At 39.5% G+C, this 27,288-nt stretch overlaps 1 protein-coding gene across 2 annotated transcripts in view; it reads left to right on the top strand.

Moving 5' to 3' along the window:
• The window catches only part of MAN2A1 (mannosidase alpha class 2A member 1), a 200,208-nt gene that overhangs the window by 82,474 nt on the left and 90,446 nt on the right, over positions 1-27,288 (top strand). For both annotated transcript variants that reach the window (XM_050945620.1, XM_050945619.1), the window contains exons 9-12: positions 890-1,092; positions 14,400-14,585; positions 17,077-17,191; positions 20,998-21,065. In XM_050945620.1, the coding sequence (XP_050801577.1) occupies positions 890-1,092; positions 14,400-14,585; positions 17,077-17,191; positions 20,998-21,065 (572 nt within the window). The remainder of the gene's footprint in view (positions 1-889; positions 1,093-14,399; positions 14,586-17,076; positions 17,192-20,997; positions 21,066-27,288) is intronic.

The following is a 27,288-nucleotide window of genomic DNA, read 5'->3' on the forward strand; positions in this document are numbered from 1 at the left end:
ATACATTCTCAGTTGATCATAGGGAGGTTGCTTGTCTTATGTCTCCGTGCTGTTCCCTCTCCATTTATTATTTTTTTGTGTGATTCGAACTCCAGTTAGCTCAACTGTCGTCTCTTTAAAACAACTACACTTAAAAGTAAACGTAAAGATTTTAGACTTATTTTCAGTTTCCTGTTTTCAACACTAAGTTTGAATAAAAATGTAACTGTTTTGTGTAAGCATACTTTTGAAGAAAAATGCAGAAGGTCTTTGAAAGCAGATGTTAGTTGGTTTTATTCATGGTCTGTAAATAGCTTTGAAAGCATAACAAGCTTTGTGCTGTGACACAGTAGAGCTAATAAACTGAAGATAATGAATCAAGGAAAAAAGGGTGCTTTTGTTTCATTATATGAGAGGTAATCTCTTCAGGCATCTACATAAACTGGATTGCTGGATGCTGGATTACGAAACTCCAATAGGTAGCTTTTAGAGACACAAGAGAAATGTAGGGTAGTTTTCTTACAGCAGGAGCCTAGATTTGCTCAAGTCCCTGATATGTGCCTATAAGAGAGAAATGAAAAACGTGTTTTCTTCATCTGACTCTCGATTAAACTGTTGTTGCTTTTTACAGAGAATATTTTTATACTTGGAAACACAAAAGTTAGCTTTCATTTTGTGAGTTGGAAATAATTACTGATGGGATATGTATGTCATCCCTGAATCAAAGATGTCAAGGGAAATTTTTAAGCTGCTTTATTTAAAAAACAATGTTTCTGTGATGACCTTACTTGCAGAAGGCATACTGAAGTACCTATTTAAAGTCACCATGTTCCTACACTTCAACCCTAAATTTCTAAACTAAGAAAATGGAAATCTGTCAGTCACATGAACCATTCTTATTTTGTTTCAGGCCCAGTTTGGGACTTTATCAGATTATTTTGAGGCTCTGCGCAAAGCAGGTAATTTGGAGGAAAAGAACAGCAATTCAGTTTTTCCTGTTCTGAGTGGAGATTTCTTCACATATGCAGACAGAGATAATCATTATTGGAGTGGATACTTTACGTCACGACCCTTCTACAAAAGACTAGATAGAGTTCTGGAATCCTATTTAAGGTAGGTGTAGTCATCTGATATATGTATCATGTAAATATTTATGTATAATACTGCAGAGATATCAAATGTCATTTTCAAATAAACTGAAGCTTATTTTGATTATACTGTAATTAAGGTTCATATTTCACCAGGGAATATATAACTGACATCAAAAGTTTAGACTTTGTCATAATCTGTGTAGAAGAAAAAATATGTCTGTGGCATTTTAATGGAATCACAAATATATGGGATATTTGTCAGTCTAAACAGTTTTTTGTAAAAAGTTCCACCTTTAATTTATTTGTTTTAAGATACCATGGAAGTTACCAGTCCCTTTGGATACCATGAAACTAGCAAATGTATTCTTGATCCTTGTCTTTGTAGATGGGACTTTAATAATTGTGTTGATTGCTGTCAGATGATCCATCATTTTCTGGAATGCTTTGCTTTTTGGACAGGGAGATGAAAGGAATGAATTTTGCCAGGACATTGTGGCAAATCTGAAGTAGTCAAGGGTATTTGTGTGCCCAGTGAAATGATGAGAGCTCTTTGGAATCTGCTTAAAATGAGGCAGGGAGTACTTGAGGACCTATATCATTAGTCTGGTACTTCTCTTTGGCAGTTACTTAGCTGTTCCAAATAGCTACAAGAGGCACTGAAAGCAGAACTAGTTGCAATTAGGGCTCTGTGATGGGGTGTTTACCCCACACTTGCCCTGAAAACGTTAATGCAGATTGAGAAAGTGGCTAATTAGTATGCGAGACCAGTGCTGAGGGGAAATCAGGTGGCTAAGTAATCCCATGACTGAGTGAGGGGAGCCCATCTGAGGAGCGAGGAGCTGGGCTGGATTTATGAAGCCAAGAAATTGGAAGCAGAGGGGGACTGCTGGGAAAGTCTACAGTTGCTCCCTGGGAGAAGGGAGGAGTGTTGAGAGGCTGCAGAGACGGGTACCCTACAGTTACTCCGTGGTAGGAGGCATTTGGGAGTTGAGATTTGTGTGGGGGAGTGCCAGATAGTAAGGAAAGGGCTCAGGGAAAGGCAGTTAAGTCTAGAAGGGAACAGACATTGGCTGCTGACTTAGATGGTCCCTGAGAAGAGGGTGGCCTCAGGTACCTCTGCCAGCCACTGAGGGAGTGGCACCATGGGCTGAGAACTGCCTGAGACTGCTAGTGTGGAGAGAGTCTTTGAAAAACATTGGTACCTTGGGAGGGAGGATCATAGTGACCTGGATGAAGAGCAAGCTGCAGCTCCTGGGGCGAGAGGGGCCTCGGAGGTGAGACTGGTGAAGAGACTGTGAGAGGAGAGCCCAGCACCTTAAAATAGCTAATCTCCAGTGCAAAAGGGAAGTGTCACCTGTGGACCCCATCGCAGGCTCTGAAAGGATTGATTTTTGGATTGGCACATACCTTCTGAATCCTCTTGGCTTCCACCTGAACCCTGCTTCCAAAAAGACTATAGCTCAGAAGACATCTTGGCTTCTAGAAGGGCCATTTTGGAATTTCATCTTTCAGGGGTTTCAGGATCTCGGCTAGTCCACTTCTCAATAGAGAAGAACTTGCATAATGGAGTGGGACTGGGACCATCTTGAAGGAAGCATCTCACAGGGCTTTGCAGAGTGTAATGGCTGCTGCCATGTTCAGAAGGAACATCTTGATGATGATATAAATAGTATTGCAGAGGAAAGTGTGATTCTCTTCAAGAGAGGGTGCCATTTGTTCAAAGGTAGAATTTTCCCATCATTCTCAGGAACCAAGCCTTTGCCAAATAGAATGTTTGGTTCAGCAGTCCTGATGCAGGAACCCTAAAAGCAACCTGGCTTGATAAGGTTTGAACTAGTAGACTCCGACTTTAATGCCAGAAGGGATCATCATGATCATCCAGGCTGATGTCCTGCACATTGCAGGCCACAGAACCTCACCCACTCCATTTCTTTACAGTCTACTTCATCATTAATATACAGTGCTACTCCACCACCTTTGCCTTTATTTCTGTCTTTCTTGAACAGAACTTACCCTTCAATACCTATACTCCAGTCATGACTACTATTCCGCCATGTTTGTTATCCCTATAATATCTGGTTTCACTTCCTGCACCAGTAGTTCTAGTTCCTCCATTTTGCAAGTACAGAATGGTGGTAGAATGTGCCTTTGGACATTTAAAAGCTCGCTGGCGTGGTTTGCTGACTAGGCTGTTTGTGATGAGAAGAGCACAGCAAGGTGCGCTGCGCATCACAGAGGCTTTGAAAACCAGTTTCATGACTGGCCAGGCTTCGATGTGACAGTTGTGTGTGTTTCTCCTTGATACAAACCCTCCCCCTTTGTTGATTTTTAACTCCCTGTAAGCCAACTCGGTAAGCGATGTCATCAGTCGCTGCTCCCTCTGTGAGAGCAACGGCAGAGAATCGTTTTGCACCTTTTCTCTGTGAAGACGGCATACCACAGCAAGCATGCAACCCGCTCAGCTCAGCCATTGCTATTGTGTCCTGGGTGCTGATGACAGCAGACGGTGCAGTAAGACTGCAAACAGTCGTCACTGAACAACTGCTTCCACTGCCACTCTGCTCTCCTGCAAACATCATACCACAGTAAGCATGGAGCCCACTCAGGTCATGGTGGTAGTTGTGAGCACTGTAAACACCATGCACATTATTCTTCAGTATATGCAGCCCCAGAAATTTCACAAGCAGGTAAGGAGGTGATGGCAGCGCGGTGACAAGAGTTGATGAGAACATGGACACAGACTTATCCCAAAGCACAGGCCCTGGCAATTTGGACATTATGGTTGTAATGGGCTGATTCTGGGCCTGGGAAACAAGCACAGACTGGTGGGACCGCATAGTGTTGCAGGTCTGGGATGATTCCCAGTGGCTGCGAAACTTTCGCATGCATAAGGGCACTTTCATGGAACTTCGACTTGCTTTCCCCTGCCCTGAAGTGCAAGAATACCTATATATATATATATATATATTATATAATATTATATAATTATATATATTATAATTTATATATCTTGGTATTCTTGTGCTCACATATATGTGTGTATGTGAGTGTGTGTCTCAGTCTTTTGTTTGGCGAAAAACATTTCCCTGGAATCTAACCCTCCCATTTACATTAATTCTTATGGGGAAATTGGATTCCCTTAGCATAGTTTAGCTTAAAGTAGCATTTTTCAGGAACATAACTACAACATTAAGCGAGGAATTACTGAACCAGTCATAGCCTTTCCACCTAAATTCCTGTCAAGTGGAAAACAAAAACAAGACCCAAACGAACACCAAAACAAAACCAGAACACCACACTGCACCTCCTACTCCAAATTCCATTTATGAATTCCCACTCAAACTCTCCTGTTTACAGTTCTGCTTGGTGGGCCTGTGCCGCTGGCTGGCTGTTTGGCTGCCTTTATAGGCCTCCTAATCAGGACTCAGCTTCTCTTACAGGACACTGCCCCCTACCAGCCTCTACAAACTGAACAAAAAACACATTTATCTTCATGATGTTTTCATTAGAACAGATTGGGAAAGGCTTTCCTGCTCCTTAAAGTAGTCCCTTATAAGTATAGGATATTCCTAAGAATTTGGTAATTAAAATATAGGGTGTTGGACCTTACTCCTCATGAGAGAGAAATACCTTTCCATTTGAATGACCATGCAGCTGTCAAATTCTAGAAAAAAATAGTTACTAAATACATTTTGAATCATAGATACAAAAGAATTAGGAATACTCTTTAAAGAGATATAGAGGGAATAGTAGCAACTCCTATGCTAATAGTTCCTACTGTAGAAACTTTTTCAACAGTTCTTTTAAGATACTAAATTAAACCTTCCCCTCGCCCAATGCTTCCCTGGTTTGTAGCAGGATTCTGTAATTAGTTTTGGGGGGGGAGAGGGGGGAGAAAGGGAGAATAGATAGGCCTGGGAGGTACCTTTTGCAGTTACCATGAAAATCTTTTCAGGATTGGCCAAGTTATAAAGAATTATAAACACTATTTTCAATCTGTGTTATGCTCAGTAGAGCTTGCTAGGGATTTGGTGCTAATATTGCTTAATGTTCTCCAGCTATCTTATTTGGATGCAACGCAAAACAGAACTCTGGATGGGTCATAGATAGACTTGGAGACCTGCTGCTGCTACAGGCAGTGTTAATCCTAATTTTAAGTTCTTTTGTGGTCTTGACTTTGTAACAGTAACACCACAAAGAAAAGAACTCAAGTTAAAAAATGTCAATGTTCTTTTAGCATAGTTTTATGCAAATTAAAAGTATAATTAAGATTATATGCAAATATAATATCTAAATCATGCAGAATATATTGAAGCCAGTCCTTATTTGTGAAAATATTAGTAGTTACCATTCCTCACTAATGTAGTAGGAATTAGTGTAGAAAATATTTATTAAAAAGCAGAGGTTCATGAGATACAAAACTTTTTGCCCATTGCACAGGTGACACAATATCTATCTGAATTTAGAATTAAAAAACATGCCTTCAAAATTTGAAAGTAAGTTTGCATTAATAATTAGTCCTGAGCATTAAAATGAACATTTAGAGCTCAATTCTGGTATACATACTACTGATCTTTGAGCTACTTAGTTATGTTTGGACTTTTAAATCAATGTAAGGTTAAAAACTGATATCAGTAATTGCTATCAGTTAGGGGACAAAGGAAGAGCAGAGCCTTTTCAGCTTATGAAAAGTGGATCCTCTTGGCTTGAAAACCAAGAGTAGCTGGAACTGAGTATAAGTGAGAAACCTGCTTAGACAAGGGTTCTAACTTGCTGAAATTGTTTCACTAGAAAGCATGTTTAGTTTTGTTTTGTTTTTACTTGTAACTATATCTGCATTTTTTCTTATCACGTAAATATCTGTTTTTGTTAATAAACCTAGTTTTGTTATTACAAAATCAGCTCAGTGTTGTGTATTAAACTGAAGAGTGAGGTCCTTAGCTAAATTAACAAACTGGTGTGTGCTCTGTCTCTTTGGACGCAATTAACATAATTTCTGTGAATATTGACTGAAAAGGACTGGATAAGGCAGGGGAAATGGTTTTGGGGAGACTACAGACTGGAAGGGCTGTTGGTGTCACCCAGCAAGGAGTAACCAGGCTGGTGTTTTTGTACTGGTGACCCCTTTCACATAGCAAGCCTCTGAGTGCGATCCCCTTATAAATTAAAAACACTTTTTAATATATTTAACACTATTATAAATGCTGGATTCAAAGCGGGGTCTGGGGTGGGGGCTGACAGCTCATGACCCCCCTTGAGGGATCCCAGCCTCCAGTTTGAGAACCCCAGGATATTGTGTTGTAAGCAAGCTGATGCTGTTAGGGCTCTGCACTGCACAGAAGCACCCAGGATTACAGGGCAGGCAGTGACACAACCCCCTTACTGATCTAGGTGAAACCCCAAAGCGTTACAATGACATGCAGCTTTCTGTCTCATCTGACCCTGTATGTGCTGTTGAAAGCCTTACTCAAGGGATACGTCCGCACTACCCACTGAATCGGCAGGTAGCGATCTATCTATCTATCTATCAGGGACTGATATCGCGTCTTGTCTAGATGTGATAAATGAATCCCCGAACGTGCTCCCGTCCACTCTGGAATGCCACCAGAGTGAGAGGCGGAAGCGGAGTTGACGAGGGAGTCGCGGCTGTCGATCCCGCGCTGTGAGGATGAGAGATAACTCGAGATAAGATACGTCGACTTCAGCTACGCTATTCCGGTAGCTGAGGTTGCGTGTCTTACATTGACACCCACCCTACAGTGTAGAACAGCCCAAGATGTCTGAGATTGTGGCATGGATAAGTGCCAACTGTCTGAAGATCACTCCAGGTTAGATTAAAGGAATGCTGGAATGTTGTTGGGAGGCAGCCAGAAGGTATTCAGCCAGGACTATATCTTTTTGTTTGCAGTCTGAAGGTTTTATTGGTTCCTATGTAACACAATCACAAAGTAGCAGTTTCTAGGAAGGCCTTTTTTCCGTCTGTCTGGCAAAGAGATTGAAACCATTTCTTTTGGATGTGGTGCTGTTACTGCCATCCATATCTGTCATGTTAGATTTCTGCAATGTGCTCTACATCCAGCTACATTTTAAATAAAAACCCCAACACAGAATTCTTCATAGAATGTGGCAGTCTGCATATTGTGTAATGTATCTCACTGAGAGAACATGCCACAAATGTGCAGGGTTTGACACTGACTGCTTATTGTTTTGGGGCAGAGGTTTAAGGTATTGGTTTTGATCAATAAAGCTGTATGTAAATGGTTTGAGATCTATCTCCTTGAGAGACTATATTTCTCCCTCAACAATGGTTGTGGTGATAGAAATACTTAAGATGGAACCATCTGGGTATGAGAGGGGGCTATCTGCAGTAAATTCACCAAGAGGCCGCCTCCTTATGTCTAGGTTGTTCTAGTTTAAGCATCTTCACTGAGTGTAAGATGGCCCTTCATTTTGGAATTTGTAGTGTTCTACCACTTGGTCCAAAATAGTCTGAAACTGTTGACCTTCAGAGTGTGCTGAAAGTTCCATCTCATTTACACAGGCTTTTACACAGGGGATAAAGGACCACAACAAGAGCTGGTGTTTTGAGGCAAAGGGGATGATTTTAACACTTGGCTTAATTTTCTTCTGGTTTTGGGATGGGTAGTAGCTGCTGGCTTAGTCTTTCCTGTTTGGTTCAATTTTGAATTAGTACACCTTTGCCCTCAGAACCTGGAATAGATTTCTTTTGTGTGTGTTGAATTTATTTAGATTTGTAAACAGTTGTAATAAACCCTGTATGTTTCTGGTGTTGTGACAATTTGTTGTATGGCAGGCCTTTTTTTTCTTATTTTTGAAGGGAGCGTAGAGTGTTGGTAGCTGCAAATAGATAAGGCTTATGAAAAACCTCTGAGATAACTACTTTGCAGCAGGGAAAGAATATTTTAGATGGGATTCAGGACAGGGCAGATTTGATTAAATCGAATCTTCCTAATGATTTAAGTCACAGATTTCTACATAAAAGTTATTGTTATAACCTTAATACGTATTCACAACTCAAATATAGATGTAGGTTTCATTTTTGGAAGGTACACACTAGACATTTTTTGAAATGATTTATTTTGAAGACTTTTCAGATTAGTTTTACAGCTATATCAAAAAATGAATGATTGGTTATTTCATTTACCAAGGGTAATTGAAGCAGATATTTATGAAGTCATTGGGAGGTGAACTATCTCCAGTTCAACAGGTTAATTTATTAATATTTGGAGGATTTTCTTGCCATGCTGTATTAGGAGGATAACATCACTAGACAAACATTTAAATTGTTTTATTTAACTAAAATAACATTATGTATTCTGGATTTTTTTCTTCAACAGCAAACATATAATATTTTAACAAAACAGGCATATGACTTCTTGAATTTAGTTAAACATTCAAGCTTCTTAAAATTGTTTAACTAAAATAGTTAAATGAAATATTTAAAAAAATAATAAATCGATTGTCAGCCAGGTCAACATGAGAAACTTAAAATGTTGGCTTCTGCAGCTAACTCGGTTATCTTCATCTTCATTTTCCTGTTTGTTCATAATCTGGAAAAGAAAAACAAGCTTTCCTGCTTTTTTCAGGTCTCAAACAATTTCTCAATTTGGAATAAATTAGTCCAAAGGGAAAAATAATTTCTTTCTACACTGTCAGAAGAAGCTACTGCTGTTAAAAGTGAGATTATCACTTCAACAGTCTCTGAATCCAAGTGCTTAAGTGACTTCTTCCAGTTCACTGGTGTGACTTACTTTAAAGCATCATCAGCAAACATACATTTCTTGAATGGCTCTGAAGTTTATTATAGTTGATATTATGGAGGGATGATTATTGGATGTCCATGTCATAGCCAACTCCCCTTTCAGCAGTTAAGGTTTGACGCTGATACCGACTATTGAAAATATTTGCAAGAAAATGAGCTGGAGATAGTGCTTGTCTCATTTGTGTTTTTAATGCTTATAATTTAATTCTGTCATTGCATATTTCTCTTTCTAAGATCTCACTCAGTTCCTTCCAAATTTCAACAGTATTAGCAATAAAACAGCTATTTCCCTGCATTTTGTTCAAAACTACAGAAATAGGCTTCAGAGTATTCAGTGAGTGTTCAACATTTCTCTTAAGCCCAATTAGAATTTATAATCCCTATTCCATGATGAGAGATCTTTGAGCTATAATGTATCTTAGTTAAAACTATCTTTAGATAGGTTTTTTCCTCAATAAGCATTTTACCAAAAAAATCCAATTTAAATTAAAAAAAAATCTGATTTTTTTTAATTTAAAAAAAATGATTGATTTTTATCCACTCTGATTCAGGGGCAATTCAGTCTGAGTTTATAATAAAAGTGCTTGCTATTTAGTATAGCCTGGTGCATTCCAAAGCACAATTTTATTTATATAATTAAATTGCTTTGCAGAAACATTTTTAAGATATAGGGATAAGTCAGCCTTGCAGCAATGGCTTAATGATATCAAGAGTTATAGACTGAGAGGCCGGGAAATCTGTCACTCATTTGCATGTGCCCGGGAACCTTGTGCTTTTGGTAATGGGGGATAGAATACACATGGTAAATCCCATTAGTTTGGTTCTTTTAATGGACAGTCCTTTGTGATAGTTGACTGATGCTTCTGTTTTGCCAGCACTACAGAGGAGAGAGTAGCAAGGGGTGGGAATGAGAGAAAGAGGGGTGGTAGATTGTAGTCTCTTCCAGGAAGAGCCATAGAGTGCAGTTATGGGGGAGAAGGGCTGATGAGCCTCCATCATTTGAGAGAGCACATTCCTCCAGGGAAAGTGTAGAGCAGTGCTGAGATTTGTTTGGTCATGTGACCTTAATCCTGTTAAATGAATAAATCAGGATTTATGTGGGGAAGAGGGGCGAGAGGAATGTGATCATAGAGTTAGACTATATCATAATGCATATCCACAATGGACCATGTTAAGGTTTTGTGAACAACTGTAATCTGGCATTTCCTAACTTTTGATTGCTTGACTTGCAGCCTAAATAGTATTTTCAACTTTTCTGCATGCAACTTCCTAATTTTTTAAAAAGGAAAAGGTTACAACAAATTCTGTTATGTGCAACTAAAAACTGTCCATCATTTGAACTGTGAATGTATATTATTGTTGCACAGACCACTGCCACTTGAGCTACAGGACTAATAATAATTTCTGGCAGCAGAAAGCTGTGATCCCCAAAGGGAGGATGAACTGTTGGGTCTAGGTGCTGAGTCTTGGGAGGGCAATGTGTTATGGGCCATGTGCTGTCTCATAGTAGGGAGAAGCCCAGATTCTCCCGCTTCCTCCTTCTAGGGTGACCAGACAGCAAATGTGAAAAATCAGGACAGAGGGTGGGGGAGTAATAGCCTATATAAGAAAAAGACCCAAAAATCAGGACTGTCCCTATAAAATCGGGACATCTGGTCACCCTACCTCCTTCCTATAGTTCCAAGGCATTCCAGTACAATTGTGGTGGTTCCTGCTGCTTTGGCAGCAGGATTATCATAGAATATCAGGATTGGAAAGGATGTCAGAAGGTCATCTAGTCCTCTCCCCTGCTCAAAACAGGACCAATCCCCAAATGGTTCCTCAAGGATTGAACTCACAACCCTGGGTTTAGAAGGCCAATGCTCAAACCACTGAGCTAGCCCTCCCCTATCTGGCTTTAAAATACTATATTATTTTGTCATGCTGCCAAAACTTCATTGAGGAAAGAAAGTGAGAGAAGGGAAATAGTGATTTTAAATAACACGTATCTCAATTCAGTCCAGAGTTCCCTCACCCTGGATTTTTTCTGCAAACTGTCCTCGTGAACACCAAAGGCGAGTTCAACACCAAGAGCTTTGTTAACAATGTGCTTTCTAAATGTTTGTTCCCGACAGCATAAGGTTTTCCCCCAAGTCTTCACTCCCCCCATGTTTTGGTATTAGGTAATCTCACCTCTCTGAGACCTTGGGCTTCTCTGGCCCTTCCTTCTAGCCTTCCTGGTATACTATCTCTTCCTGCCTCTCTTCACTGTTTCCAGCTGATGAGCTGAATCACCTCTAATTAGTTAATCACTTAGTACTTAAAATTATTACCTTGTACATTTACTGCTTGTGGGGATGCTTCCAAAGTACACAGAATGAGTCAGCCTTAGGCTATTCACGCTCTGTCACACTCTGCAAAAGCTGAACAGAATTTCATGAGACAGAGAAAAGACTCTTTTGTAGCCTAAGGCTATTCTCCCTGCTAAATATCAAAGGTCTGCTGCAAACAACAGAGGTGTGAAATTCTCAAACAGAAGGTTGCAAGAATACTTTATGATGCAAAGTGTTGGGCAACCTAAATCCTACCAGCTCTTCCTAAAATAAATATTTAATTATGAAGTTGGGTCATCCTATTGAACCGTTTACTCTGAAGATACTGGTGTATCAGGAAAAGACACAGGGTAAAACTTTACGGGTTTGAAGTAGTCACCTTTTCTTTTAAGATGGAAGAGCCCATCTCCCCAGGAAAAGCCTTTATACAATTGATGATGATGGTAGATTGAACTGTTGACAATGGTATGATTAGCTGTAGCAAGAACTTGAAAGACAGAGTGCAGGTATAGCTTTACATTGAACTGAAAAATAATCAGAGGAGTAGTTTTGTGTTACTAGAGGCTGGAAAACAAGACCAAGGTAGCTACAATACTCTGGCTCATTGTAAGTAAACAACCTGAACAGGCTAAAACTTTTAATAAAAATTTGCAAAATTGTTAAATGAGTTAAGCTTCAAAAGAAAAGAAACAAGATAGTGTGGGAGTTATTAGAATAGCAGAGTAAATATGAATTTGTCCAGTATTCATTAGAAAATTTAAGAAGTCAAATGGGTAGCCTTGAGAGAATTTTACATTCATTTTTTGACTTGTACATTATTGAAATTAAAATGAATTTCATTGTTCAGGCTGTTCACTTTATTTTTTAAAATTTTACAACTAATTAATTATTTTTATTTTTCAAAAAGTTGCTGAATTTACTGTGCAAAATATTTCTATTTCAATACCTGTAGGGCAGAGTTGTTAGTTGTCACGGATCATTAGAGCAATTGCACAGTGTTAGTTAAATCAGATCTGTCCAATGAGATTAGCAAAGGTGCACTGTATTGTTCTTTCCATACTATAACTTCATGCCAAACATTACTGTCTTGAGACAGGTTGTATCAATGAGAGATCAAAAGGGATCAATAAGTAACAAAGTGGCTCATTTCAAAGTTGTTGCCCAATGTTCAATGGCTTTTGGGATTTCTCAAATCCTATTCTTAGCTAATTTTACAAAAGTGCTTGGGGATAAATGATGGATTGATTGTTTATAGTTCTCCGGTGAAATACTCAAAACAAGAAGAGTTTTATTTTGGTTAGGTATGATTTGTCTTTCTATGACATGAATTATTTCTTTATTTTTAAGATCCCCTGTGTAGGATATTTTTCTCACTACTGGAGTTTTCATTGCTGGTTGGGGATATGCTATATTGACCCTTGCTTCTGTAAAGAGATATTCTGCTATCTTTCCTTAGACTGAGATTAAATTAGAAGAAAATTGCTGTCCTGAAGTTTTAAATTTCTCAGAAATAATGTAGTTTTTCATACATTCAGTTCATATATCCTTAGAGATTTGATCCACCTTAAAATTTAGAGTAAGGTTGAGGTTTAAAAGGAAATCGTGGTTTAAGAGATTGCAATATTACAGATACACCCTTCTGAGATGCCCATCAGTCACCTATTTTTTTGGTGTGGAAAGCAAAAGCCTTAAACTGCTCTAAGAGATTGATTAATTCACCTAATGTGATACTTCAGAAGCGATGTGAACTAAGAATGTGGATCTATTATAGTACCTTGAGTGGATTTAAGAATAAGGGCCTACTGAATATATGAACTAGGTCTTAGTGTTGACTGTCAGTGGCCTTTTGAGTGGGTGACTGTATGTGCAGCGGTGTGTTTCACAATAAATCTCAGTTACAGTGTTTATATCCCCCGCCCTCCTTGGAATCTATCTTGGATCCCATGTAGGTGCCGGCGGGGGACCAATAGTAGAGACGAAGGGTGATGGCGTAATGCTGGTTCCCACGTCCAGCAGGAAATGTTGAAACAGCAAACATCGTTACCCAAATCCTGTGCTCTGGGTGCCAAAAGAAGGGGGCGGAGAGATGGTTCACATTCACAAGGGAGCATACAAACAGCATAAATGGGGAGGGTTGGAGATGTCTTTCCCATGCCCAGCAATGACTGTAGATGTGGCAGTAGCTGAAACCTGCCTTCAGGATGCTAGAAGGGAGTGGAGAATAGTGTTTTCCATGCCCTGAAGGGATGATACCAAGTGACATTTTTAAAGCCTGTATAGATTGGTTCTACAGAGGCACTGATGAACTCCTTATGTCATGTCTCCCCCAATCATAACAGTCATGAATCAAGTCTTTACATGGCTGAGGTGATGCTGTTTCAGCTGCCACTTCCTTCTTTTCTCATTCCTCCTTGAAGTCCTGGGTGTGGTCCAAGTGTCTGCGACCCCCTATGGAGAGCATCTGCTCTGTTCCCTTTGAGGACACTGTGGCTGTGGATGGTACTCACTCTGGGTCATTCTTGATGTCCTATGTGGTTGGTGCCCACAAAGTTTCCCCAAGTGCCCCTGAGCTGTCCAGTGTATATGGGCTTTGTACTCAGGGTCCAGGAGAGCACCCAGTTAAGAGGTGTGAAAGCATTATCTAAGTTATATCTACTTTTGTCTAAGGTACAGAGTCTTGAGGTATTTGACCTTGTCTGGTACTGGTGGTCAGTCGATGGATCCCTTCCTCAGACAGTTTGGATATGTTGTTATAATCTTTTACTTTAACTGTTATGGTATTTAGGAAAAAATAAGTTTGGGTTCTCAATGACCAAGCTAAGACCCAAACCGACATCTTAAAAAATCAAATAAGACTTCATGAATACTGCATGCAATATATACAGTATGTACCTTTTGAGAGGAATAATTCTTTTGGTTAAACAAGTTGTGTGTTCTTGAAAGTTTAATTTTCCTTCTGAGACAGAAGCTATCCTGAATGCATCCATCTAAGGTTTGAACATGGATCATTACATATTTGTGCAAATTAACTTTTTGTTGCTTTATTTGTAAATAGTGAATTATATTGTAATTGACAGATTTTAACTTTTAGTTTAAAGAACCTAGAGGACCACTTTTGGGGGAAGCTATGAAAGCATTGTAATTGAGCTCTTAAAGTGTGTGTTTGTCTTTGTGTGTGCATGTTTATGTGTAAACAAGTAGCTACAATAATTGTTTTCTTTGATTTTTTTCCAGAGCTGCTGAGATGCTTTATTCTTTGGCACTAGTAGAGTCTAAAAAATCTGACAAGATGAATGCATTTCCTTCAGTGGGCCATTACAAATTGCTGACGGAGGCTAGGAGGAACCTAGGACTCTTTCAGCACCATGATGCCATCACAGGAACATCTAAAGATTGGGTAGTTGTGGATTATGGAACTAGGTAATGTACTTATTAAATTAAATATTTACCTTTATTTTCTTCTGTTTTAGTTATGAATATACTGTGTTTTTAATATAGCTACCAAAACATATACCACTGAGAAAATACTACTACTACTATTATATATATTTTATATATTCTCTTCTATCTCAGCATATCTATATTAAGTAGGAACTTATTTCCCCAATTTTGTAGAGTGTAAAACTGAGGCACATAGAGGCTACAGTGTGGACGGGAGTTGCAAAGGGAGGTTGAAGATAGTCTGCAGCTTGTACCTTAACCACAGGGCTATCATTCAAAGCAAAACTAGGTACTGTTGCATTAAATCTCTGCCACTGTTAAGCACTAATCAAGAAACATATGTTGACTAGGTATTACGTGATTATCTTAATCTTTCCCACTATACAATTTCCTATCTTCAACCTGGGACATCATTTTCTTGTTGTGCTTATTAGCTCATTTGTAGATTGATTCTTTGTCAAGTTTGGGAGGTGAATTGCTTTCTCTATATTTTGATAGAATAATTTGTAATATTCTCCTGAGTAGTTACGAAGTAGAGATATTGCTTTTAAAACACCCCCCCCCCACACACACACCTATAGCTATGTGAATGAATAATTCATTTAGAACATTTTTATGTGTAGAAATATGAAAAGTAGATGCTGGTGACCTTGCTGAATGATGTCTTATTGGTAGAGAGAGAGTACTATATTAAATAAGCCACTGTTTGAAATAGTACCCTTAAAACACTCTCTTCTATTTCTATTACATTCAGAGAGTGTATTTAAAAAAAAATCCCCCAAACTCTATTTGCTCTCCACCTTTATCTGTGCCACAGAATATAGGGAAAGCTGGATCAGTCCCAATTTACCATTAATTCTCCAAAGCATGGAATGTGAAAGAGTTCAATATTCTATAAATTATTCACTTCCTTTTATCTCTGTTTATTATATAAGGAAAATGGGGCACCCTTCTAAAAGAGCACTTAAAAGAGCACCGTGACAACAGAGAAGCAGTATTTCACATACTCAATGTCAGGAGAGCTTTGGCATTGTATTTGGATAGAATGAAAGACTCCAGGAATCTCCTAAAACAGTGGCTTTCAATCTTTTTTTCATTTGAGGGCCCCTAAAACATTTAGAATGGAGATGTTAGACCCTTTGAAAATCTTAGACATAGTGTGCGGACTCTGTGGTCCGCAATCCACAGGTTGAAAACCACTATCCTAAACTATTCCTCTCAATTGCAGAGAGATCCAGGGAATCTGCAATATCAAATCAGAGACTCTCCAGGTGGATATCCAACTAGAATAACTACTGCTCTCATGCCTGCAATCTTCAGTCCCCATCTGGAGTCTGAACTCATTTCATGAGATCTGTTTCCACTTCTTTAGCCTTGATCAGAAATATTCCCATTACAGAAATATGCAGGGCAGAAACTTGGGCATCTGCTCATACGTTTTCAAAACATTATGCAATTTTCTGTGCTCATCATCCCATGCTCTATTTGGCTCCACAGTATTAGCATCAGTTATAGATTCGAACCCGAAGTCCCATTCCTCCATCAGTGGCACTGTTGTGGAGTCACCTACAGTGGAGCACCAATTGGGAAGGTGAAGCTGGGAAAACCAACAGTAAGCTTATCTGGGTAGCGTCATTCACAATATTGCTGTTTACGTGTTTGATATGAAACCCAGAATAGGTAACACAAGTGTTGTATTTAAAAAAACTTTATGCCGTATGGAAGCCCAGTGTGATTAGCAAAAACATCACACTGACTGCTTGTAAAGACCTTAATTATCTTCTGTGAAGCAGAGTCCTGGAAAAGTAATTCTGTCCCATGCAAATTTGAAACAGCTTTCAGTGCAGTTGTATGCATAGACTATCCAAAGTAAAATGGACTGATTATATAAAGTAATGGAGGGCTTAAAATGGACACACCTACATACCAGGCAAGTAGTACCTAAGAAAGTTGGACATATTTTGGACATCTTTTAAGAATGCCCAGTAATATGCTACATAAACTAAAATTGCTTTGATGGAGATGGAGATGTTGACCTGGAGGCACGCTCTGTAGTACAATAATGGCTGTAGCAGCATTATTTCAGCTAAATATGAAAGCGCTAGCCACTGGAGCCCAGAGTAGGGATGATTAGGTCCATTTGCCTTCTTTCATATGCTTCTGATAGTGTGGCAAGGATGGTGATGATTTTTGGGTGCCCAAATTGAGACAGGGTAAAGGGAAGGTTTAATTTTCAGGAGACAAGTGCTTAGTACTTCCTCCAAATTAGGGTCTTTCAAGGTATCTCAAGTTGGACACCCAAAATAACTAGTCATTTTTGGAAATTTAGGTCAGAATAAAAAAATTAGACTTGGCTAAAGCAGTACTTTTAATAGTTAATACTATTTCTGTATCCTTTTTCCAAGGGTCTTATAAAGGCTTTTTATAAACATATCTCAAAACTAGTAACAATTGAAAATTCAATCAACAGGCTTTTCCACTCATTAATGAATTTGAAGAGAGTGATCACTGACTCTACTCATATTCTTATCCTAAAAGACAAAGATACCTACAGCTACAACCCATCAGCCCCGTTCCTTAAGATGGTGAGTTCTCCTACTTACCTTTTTTGTATTTTTTAAAAGTTATATGAATAATCTTTTAAGACTGATTATGAATGGTGTGGAGAAGTTCGACTTCTACTTTGAAAATTAACTATGTAAAGATCGTCCCTTCTTACTCAACTGATTTGATCTCTATATGTAGTTCGAATTACAGGGGTTGTTGACAGCAAAAATAGATTTTACTACTTTTTGCAGTTAGCCCTGCAGAACCTACATAGCCGAAAGTGAACATACTGGACTCTGTTTCATGTTTTGCATTATCAACATATTTTTTTATCTATTATCCAATTATCTATACCTGCTGCTTGTGAAAATTGATGATAGTGAGGTTGCACAAGTGTAATTGTGGGCCTAACTTGACTAGTAGGTCATAATTACTTATGATAATGAAGGAGGAAGAAAGAGTCCATCTTGAATCTGAGCCCAGACTGAATTTGCAGAACTGGAATATAGAACAGACATACTTTTATTTGTAAATTGAGAGAATTTGATATGGGAATCCACTGAGGAAAAAATGAGCTCAAAATTCCTGCACGTCACTTTTGAAGAGTCACTTTTCAGAAGAGAAATATTCTAAAGGAATAGTGTCCATCTTTAACAAACTATATTATTCCATACCAAAACCCTTTGTTATTGTTAGAAATATTTAAAAATTGCCTGGTTAAACACTGTAAAGACAGAAAATAACATAGTTAAGGTTATACACATCTTAACTCGATGCCTTTGCACATAAGTGTTATAGTGCAGTCTCTAGTTACATGGTCATATGACACTTAAATAATTTAATATAATACATGAAAATGTTTCTACAATCAGCAATGTGCATAAGTAACATCTTGAAATGTTTTTTCATTCATATATACTTACACAGTTTTGTTTTTACATATCTTCAATAACTTGAACTTTTTAAGGCACATGTTAATTTGGTCAGCATCTGTGTTGTCACAGAACCAATCAAGAGCACCCTCATGGGCAGGGCCGGTGCAACCATTTAGGCGACCGCCTAGGGCGCTAGGATTTGGGGGGCGCCATTTTGTTCGGCAGCAATCACAGTGGCCGGATCTTCGGCCGTCCCAGTTGCTGCTGGCATTTAGGCGGAGGGAGCTAGGGCAGGGGAGCTCAGGGAGGGCTGCCTGCAGCAAGTAAGGGATGGGGCAGCACGCAGGGGAACTCCCCACCCCAGCTCACCCCTGCCCCGCCTCCTTCCCGAGCACACCGTGGCTGCTTCACTTCTCCCGCCTCCCAGGCTTGTGGCGCCTAAGCTGATTGGTGCTGCAAGCCTGGGAGGCGGGAGAAGTGAAGCAGCCATGGCATGCTCGGGGAGACGGCGGGGCAGGGATGAGCTGGCGCGGGAGGGTGCCTCGGGGGGAGGGTGGGGAGCTGCCACGGGGGCGGGGGCACCTCAGGCTGTGGGGGAGGGAGGGCGCAAGGTGGAAGTTTCGCCTAGGGCATGAAACATCCTTGCACCAGCCCTTCTCATGGGCACTCATTTCTCTGCTGTGAGAAGAATCCTGCTTCTAGATCTCTGAGGGCATGTCCACAGTGCAATAAAAACACAGCTGGCCCTTGTCAACTGACTTGGGCTCAGAGGGCTTGTGCTGCAGGGCTTTAAAATTTCAGTGTAAACATCTGGGCTTGGGCTGGAGCTAGGAAACCTCTCCCCTGATAAACCAGCTCTCCTGGTTGGGAGCCAGTCTTTTCTTAAGAGCGATTACATTTCAATGGTTGTGCACATAACTCTTTTTTACTAGACCTTTGCCATCCACCTGAGTAATTCCAGTCCAAGATGGGGGCAAACAGACCATAGAGAAGGCAAAAAGTACTGCACATTTGAAATTAAGTTTGCAGCTTGGTAAAGATGCATACAGAGAGTTTATAATCTCACCCAGCATTCACAAATTATGCACACAGATTTCCCCAAATCATTACATATGTACTAAGCTTTTTTACTAGCTGGAAAGAAAATGTAATCTGGGAGTGCATTCAGGGATTTAAACAGTTAACTGTTACATTTACTTCAGGTAATTGCTTCCTCTCCTGAAATACATTTCAGGGCAGTTGTGCTGTGGTCATGTCTCATGCTGAGTTTTCAGTATTACTCTTACTCTATAATCGTGTAGTATAGGAGTATGGTTATTACTATAGCATGTAAGAGTCCTAGTCGTGGACCAGAGCCCCATTGTGCTAGGCACTCTAGAAACAGCACAGAAAGATGATCCTTCCCCCTTACAATCTTATCAGACAAGGGACAACTGATGGATACAGACACACAAGGAAACAGTGAGACCGTATTGGTCAGCGTGGTAGGCCATAGTCTCTCCATACCAATGGCCTAACCATTATCAAGTTTTTTTTGTAGACATCGGGGAAATCGAGAGTTTTAAGGAGTGATTTGAAGGAGAATAATAAGGTGTGAATGTTTATGAGGAGCTTCTCTGAAGCATGAGGAGCAGCATGGAAAAAGGTACAAGGGTGCTTGTTTGAAAACGTAGCTAGTGAGAGTTATGGAGGTGGAGTCAACATTTTGATAATAAATGAGAAATAATAGGTAGGTGGGGATATGCCATGGAGAGCTTTCAAAATGAAGACACATTGTTTACGTTTGGTGTGATAGAGAAGGGGGAGCCAGTGGAGGGATGCAAAGAAAGAGGTTGTCACAGATCCTAGCTGAGCATCTCTTCCAGGCAATTTTTACTAAGACCTTTAGGAACATAACTTTGGGTAGAAACCAAACATGGAAAATTTCAGCCGTAGAGATGAACTTTGAGAATATTCTGAATAATTGAAATTAGAGAGTTCTAATGAAAACCATTTTACTATTTTTAAGTATAATGGCTGCTACTCCCAGTATAAATAACCTATAGATGTGAACTTATCAAGTCAATGTTAGAAGAGGTGTTTTATTTATTTATTTTATTATATTCATTCACATTTTTAAGACAAAATGGAGATCTGTAGGCCACAACCCTTAATGATTTACTAGCAGTAACACAAATGTTACTGCTTATGCTTACAAAAACTTACCTTCTTTAGGCTGTGACTACTAGAGGGTGACATGATCATAAGGGGGAGCTATATAAAGACTCCTTGTGCAAGGACAGGCAAACAGTCTTAGCATTTTATAGAGAAACTTACACTGTTATTGACATAAACTCTCTCAAACCTTAATTTATCTGGAGTCCCCCACAATCCTTCCTCCCCCTTCTTTTGTGTGTGCGTGTGTGTGTGTAAACTTGAGTGGTGGAGCAGGGGGAGACTAGTTTGTTGAATTCTAACAAAGAGTAAACCTATGGCTTCTGCAACTAAACGGTAAGGCTGTAGTGCTTGAAAGGGTAAACCTCCAGCAATCGAAAGTTAATTTCAGTGTACTGAAACTGTTTGTAAACCACACCAGCTTTATTAGTGATTAGAATGTCTAATACATAGTTGTAGAAACCTATGTAGGGGTCAGTGAGTGTGAAGGTTGGGAATAACAATAAATGACTTAATGGGAACAATGATTTCAAATTGGATGAATAAGTATACATTTTTCCTTTATATCAAAATCTGTTTAAATTGGTATGTTCATAATCTTCTTGCCTTAAGTACGGGGTTGGAGATGATGATTGGGTGAGGTGGGGACTAGTGTCTTCCTGCATATTGTGATAAATTAGATTTCATTGGAACTCACTATTGGTGTGATGTGGCTAGTGCATCTTTATGTCTTGGTTCTTCCAAAACTGAAATGTATGATTTTTAATTTGATCTATATACATTGAAATGTAAATTTAAAGTTTTCTCCCATGTAGGATGATGATCAGTCCTCACAAGATTCTCTGCCACGCAAGACAGTTATAAAGCTGAGTATACAGCCAAGGTAAATAATGTATTAATACGCAATATTTGAAAGTTTCCATATAGCAATGTCTCTTCTGCTAATCACTTAATTTTTTTAGTGTTTTTAACATTATTTTGCTCTAAAATAATTAGTATTTTGGTAAAGTTTTAGTTGATGTTGAATTTTCCAAAATTAAAAATATTTCCCATTTTTAATTGCACAATGGAAGTTTCCCACTTTATTCATGCTAAAAATTAGCATAAATGGAATGCTAACATTGCAAAATAAGGCACCCAAGTTGAAAAATTACAAAATTTAAATATTTCTCTCATAATACTATTTCAGCTACATCTGGCCTAGTAATTATACAATATAACATGTATAAAAACCTAGCTATATATTGATTTGATCAGTCTTCTTTCTTTCAACATGTCCCACAAACTAGTTCCACAGTGAGAGGATCATAGGAGTTAGAGATGGGAAAAAAATCAGGCGGTCAGATAACCCACTTCCATGCAAATGTAAGATGGCTTGAGGAGTATTTTTTTTTTCCAGGTTATTTTCTAATGTGCCAACTGATGAAGTTTCCATCACTTTCTTTAGGAGACTACTCAAAAGCCTATTAGATTTCACTAAGGGCTTGTCTATACGAACACTTAGCTCGTGGCAGGTTGGAGTGTAAATCTACTCTGCATGAGTCTGCTGCGCACTCAGTTTCTGTGTGGACCCTTCTTCTGGTCGATAAAACTTCCCTGGTGCATTTTAATCCACTCCCATTTCAAAGTGGAATAGATTAAAGTACACTCTGTAACTTATAATGAGCAGTGGCAGGGTCCACACAGACACGTAGTGTGCAGTAGGCTAATGCAGGGTAGATTTGAACCCCAGTTTAGAATCATAGAATATTAGGGTTGGAAGAGACCTCAGGAGGTGTAGTTCAATTCCCTGCTCAAAGCAGGATCAACACCAACTAAATCATCCCAGCCCAGGCATTGTCATGTCAGGCCTTAAAAACCTCTAAGGATATAGATTCCACCACCTCCCTAGGTAACCCATTCCAGTGCTTCACCACTGTCCTAGTGAAATAGTGTTTCCTAATAGCCAGCCTAGACCTCCCTCACTGCAACTTGAGACCATTGCTTCTTGATCTGTCATCTGCCACCACCGAGAACAGGCTAGCTCCATCCTCTTTTGAACCCCCTTCCTGCTGTTTGACAAGCTAAATCTCTAGTGGCCTTTTTTGTTTCCATATCAGTTTCAAAGTCATGTATAATACTATGTCCTTTATCACAAGACTTGGTATCAGAGGTTTACTAAAATTCAGTTGCGTTAACATCTCTTGATTGTTACCAGATGCCTTATAATTTATCAATAATGTATTAATTATAAATGTGCTGTTTATTCATGGTCTGTTATCCTGTAGATGTTTAGTACATTTTTTTCTGTTCATGTGTGTTCCAATATTGGAGCCTCAGCAGTGACTGAGTTGAGTTTACCTCAACTGTGTTTTTCTTTTATCTAACTAGCTAGTTGAATGTTAGTACTTTAGTGTTGGCTTTATATTAGTTAGTTGTAGGAATTCTATAACTTAATACAAAATTAAAATATTTAATATTTTTATTCATATACATATATTTTATTATAGTTTTAGTGTAAGGATCATGTCCTTTCCCTTTTATTGTCTTCTCTTAGGAGAACTTAAATACTGGGAGAGCATGCCCAGTCCTCCAAATTTTAAACACTGCCTTTCATGTTGTGAGGTGATCCCAGTCATAAGGAAGACTTTAGCTCTTGGGGTTTCAGAGGAAAGTCCAAAATACAGTTGATTACCTTCCTTTTGACAGATTGAAGCTATTTGCTGAAAAAACTGAGTCCCTGCATAACTTAGAACTCTAGGACCATCTTCTTTTCGCTCAGAATTTACACTCCTGCACATTAAAAAAAAAAAAAAAAAAAAAAAAAATTAGTGAGTCCCAGATGGTGCAGAGATCTCTTCCCACTCAGCTTCCTTTCTCCCAGAGACATTACGAATTCTCAGCATAAGAGACAACGGTTCCAGAAGAGAAGACTGTCTGTCTACATCTGGGGCATCAGGCTCACAACCTACAACTTTGAAATATCAATTTTTTTGAGGTGGTCAAGGTGCTGAGTTACCGTCCTCACTCATATCTGCTGCAACAATCTACATGTCTCCCTTGTTTTGACAATCATCTTTCTCATTTCTGTCAGAAGTGGGACCATATCTCTATGGACAAGTGGGTTTTGGAGTTAACTCTTGCAGCAGCAATTCCAATAGGATTGGTTCTTGGCCCTTGACCTGCAAGAGACTTACTTTCATGTAGCAATCCACCCTACCTGCAGAAGATTCCTATACTTCACTCTGGGCAAGAGCATTTTCAGTGCAGAGTTCTGCTCATCTTCACAGAAAAGGAATTCTGATATTCCAATACTTCAGTGGTTGTCTGCTCAATAAAACGCACAAGACTGGGTTCAGGGGTGATTCAGAACTGTTTATTTGCCAAGCAAACACAGTTTGAACAAATTACTCTGTGCCTTCAAGCATTCCTCGACTGGTGGAAGGACCCTCACAGTGTTTGCACAAGGGTTGTCTTTGCACAGCCATCTCCAATGTCAGTAATAACAGATGCATCCCTACTGGGATGGGGAGCTCCTATAGACATGCACCTTGGTCATAGCAAGTGGTCACCTCTTGGGTCCACACTGCACATCAACTTAATGGAACTCGGAGCAGTCTGAAATGCTTGTCTCCATTTTCTTCCACTAATCAGGGGCAAATATGTGAAGATCATGACTAACATGTCATGCATATTTATATCAACCATGCAGAGGGAGCGAGATCACCCTCCCTCTGCACTGAAGCAGTGAGTTAGATCCCATTACCCTCCACCACCTATTTCATTATTGGGGTATCCTGCAGATAGGCTTGTTTGCCACAGCCAAGAACAAGAAGAGCTCCCAGTTCTGCTCTGGAGGCAGTCTGAATCACTACTCCTTGGGGGTTGCCTTTCACTTTTGTTGGAGTTCAGATCCTTCAACCTCAAGATTCTTTGACTCAAGGCATGGCAGATGGATGGTTTGCAGGGTTGAAAATGACTTGTTCTAAGGACATAGAGAGTGCTTTTGCATAGAAGAAGGAGAAAATCCATTCCTAATACCTACCTGTAAAAATGGGGAGATTCAGTCACTGGTGTGGCCTAAGGCATCTTTGACCTACATCCTCTCCATTATCCTATATATTAGATTACATGCTGGAGCTGAAAATGACAAGAAGAATTAGAGTACACTTGACAGCTATTACAACCTTCCTTCATACAACAGAGGGTTTTTCCATCTTTGCTTATGCTACAATGATGAGGTTTCTCAAGGGACTGGGGAATCTTTCCACAAGTCAGATGCCTTACACTCACTTGTGACCTCCACTTGGTACTTATATGTCTTATGAGGCCCCCTTTAAACCTGTGGTTACCTGCTCTCTTCTACATTTGTCTGTGAAAACAGCCTCTCTCTTAGCCATTACTTCTGCTCAAAAAGTTTGAGAAATAGGGGTTCACAGTCTTTAAGGATAATGTCACATTGTGACCACATCTGTCGCAACCCTAAAGCCTATGCTCTAACATGGCATCTGTTTGGCCAATTGTCAGTCAAAAGGTCACATTGGTACCGTGTGCAACACTGTAGTGCGGTGTGCAACATTATAGTGCCGTGTGCCTTTTCCCGCTCTTTTCCCTGGTCACCTAAGGGTCAGACTAGTGCCGTGTGCAAAAATGCCAATGTGCCTGTTCTTGAACCGTCTGTCAGTTAAAAGGTCAAGTTGGTGCTGTGTGCAGAAGCATAGGGCTGTGTGCAAAAGTAGTGTGCCAGGTGCAGCTCCCATTGATGTAGAGGGCACCAGCTCGGAACCTGGTTGATGAAGGAGCTAGGGACCAATCAGACGCTGACACAAGTAAGAGTCTTTGAATAAAACTAAGTCTCTTGCCAAAATCTGCAGGAGTATCCACGGGCTAGCTGAACGGCCTGATCACCCTTTCAGCCAGGATTTCCTCCGAATTTAGCCGGCTCGGGTCGTGTCGATTTGCTTTCTTTTTTGGATTATTTTCCCACCAATTCATCATGCCCTTGGTGTCTGTACTGCTAGTCAGCTGTGCCTGGAGTGTGCTGTAAATACTCTGTCTGTTTAGCCTCTTTTCTTTTTTCCCCTCCCTTACTTGATACCAAGATGTGTATATAGTATATGAAAGTTAAATTGTTGTATTGATTGCTATTGTGGTTAATTATTGTATTTTACAATATTCGGTTAATGTGTGCACAGTTTACTTAGTTTTGTGTATCTGTTCTGGATTTTAGTAAGCAGTTGATCATAGACTGCTTGATTTTTTGTTGTTGAATGTAAATAGATTGTTTTAAGTTGTGTGTATATTCTTGTTCTGATAGTGTTGTTAGTTGGTAAAAGTGCTCCTCCCCAGCCCAAGTTTCAACTTATTCCCCATTAATAAACAACCACTTGGTTTTGAATTACAATCTGTTTTTTGTTTTGATTTTCCTCTCTCAATCAAATCCTTACTCGAACCTGCATTGGTCTCGGACAATCCCAAGCCATTAGTTTGTCTTAATTCTTTTCCTTTTTGTTCTCTTCCTTTCCTTATCTTTATTTTCAATACTAGCCTTCCAGGTATTGGCCTTTGAGGGTACCTTTCTGTCTTGTACTAAGACATAGAACAAAGGTATTTTGATTGACTAGTTTCCTGTTGGCTTAAGCCAGATGCTCAGTTGTGCTATTGTAGGGTATTATGGGATGTAGCTTAGTGTGAGTAATAAGAACTTTGGGAAAAACAGAGGTCAGCTCAGCTCTCATAACTGCCAGGCATTCATGTAATGTGGTATATGCTAAAGTAACAATCTCATGTGCACATATCGAAGTACAGAACATTATACAATTGGTCCTACATAAAGTAGTTCCAGGATTCAGAAGGCCTGGTGAATGAGGAACTGCATCATCCTACTTTATCACAGGGCTTCTTAACAATGGAGAATAGCAGGACTGGGCTGTTGGAGCCTGAGCCACAACCCACAGGGGGAACCCTGACCCACAGTGCAACCCCTGCCTGTAGTAATTAGTGGTAACAGGGGACTCTCATGTAGGAGCCTGCTGCTAGGATGGCAGGAGGTCAACCATCACTGGTCTTCAGGTAGGTTGGAACCTCTCTCCATCGAATTGAAGTCAAAGGTCTGTCAGGTCAGGTACCCCATCTCACTGAAGTTGTTAGAATATCACAGGAAGAGAGAGGTAGTCTCTAACATATCTAGCTCTCAAATAACATAAGGTTTCCTAGGGTCAAACCAAGCTTCTTAAAATTTATCCAGAAATGAAATGATTCACTGCAAGTCATAGGGCACAGATGTAATATTTCTGAGACCTATTTCTTAATAAGCAGGCAAACTTTTTGTGCTGGCTGAATTTTTTAAGTTGTCTTAAGGTTTAGCCCTATGTAGAACACATTGTATTAGACTATACTCAAGGTGACAAAGCCATGCATAATTACAGTCAGGTCTGTTTCTTGAAATACAAAGTCAGTTGTCTTGCTAAGACCAAATTTAACCCCCCCCCCCCCTTAGTTATGGCTCCTATCTCAATATCTAGCTGCAGATGGATACAGCAGAAGTTCAGTTTCCCAACCTGAGTAACAAATAGTGGGCATACTTTTATTTGAGGAAATTAATTGCCTTTGTCCTCCCCAGCCCTCAAATATTACATCAGTCATCTTTCACAATGATACGTAGCCAATCAGTTCTCATCTCGATTCTGATCTCATTTGGACAGTAGGTCAATCAACCTCACTGATTACCTCTGGAAAAAAAAGTCAGTGTAAAGTTGCTATTACTTTTTCAAAGAAAGAACTTGACAAGATTTTTTTGCTACTGTTGTCAGAATACACAATTGTAATGCATGCTAAGAGTACATTATCCATGTAATATGTGGTAAGGAATATATGCACAAGAATTGTAACTTAGTTGTAAAGGAGACTTGTAGTGTGAAATGATGGGAAGTAAAGCCTGTGCTGAGGACTTGAGCCAAGGCTGAGAAAGCTGCAGTGGAAAGTGCTATTGGAAAATTAGGTGTCTTGCTGAACTACAAAGATTAAAACATCACCCAGAGGCATAATAATCTTAGAATTTGGCAAGTCTAATTTCAAGTCCTGTTTGTGTTGCCCATCTTTCAGGTATAGGATGAGTTTACGTGAGT

Source organism: Gopherus flavomarginatus, chromosome 3, assembly GCF_025201925.1.
Source record: "Gopherus flavomarginatus isolate rGopFla2 chromosome 3, rGopFla2.mat.asm, whole genome shotgun sequence".
NCBI lineage: Eukaryota > Metazoa > Chordata > Testudines > Testudinidae > Gopherus > Gopherus flavomarginatus.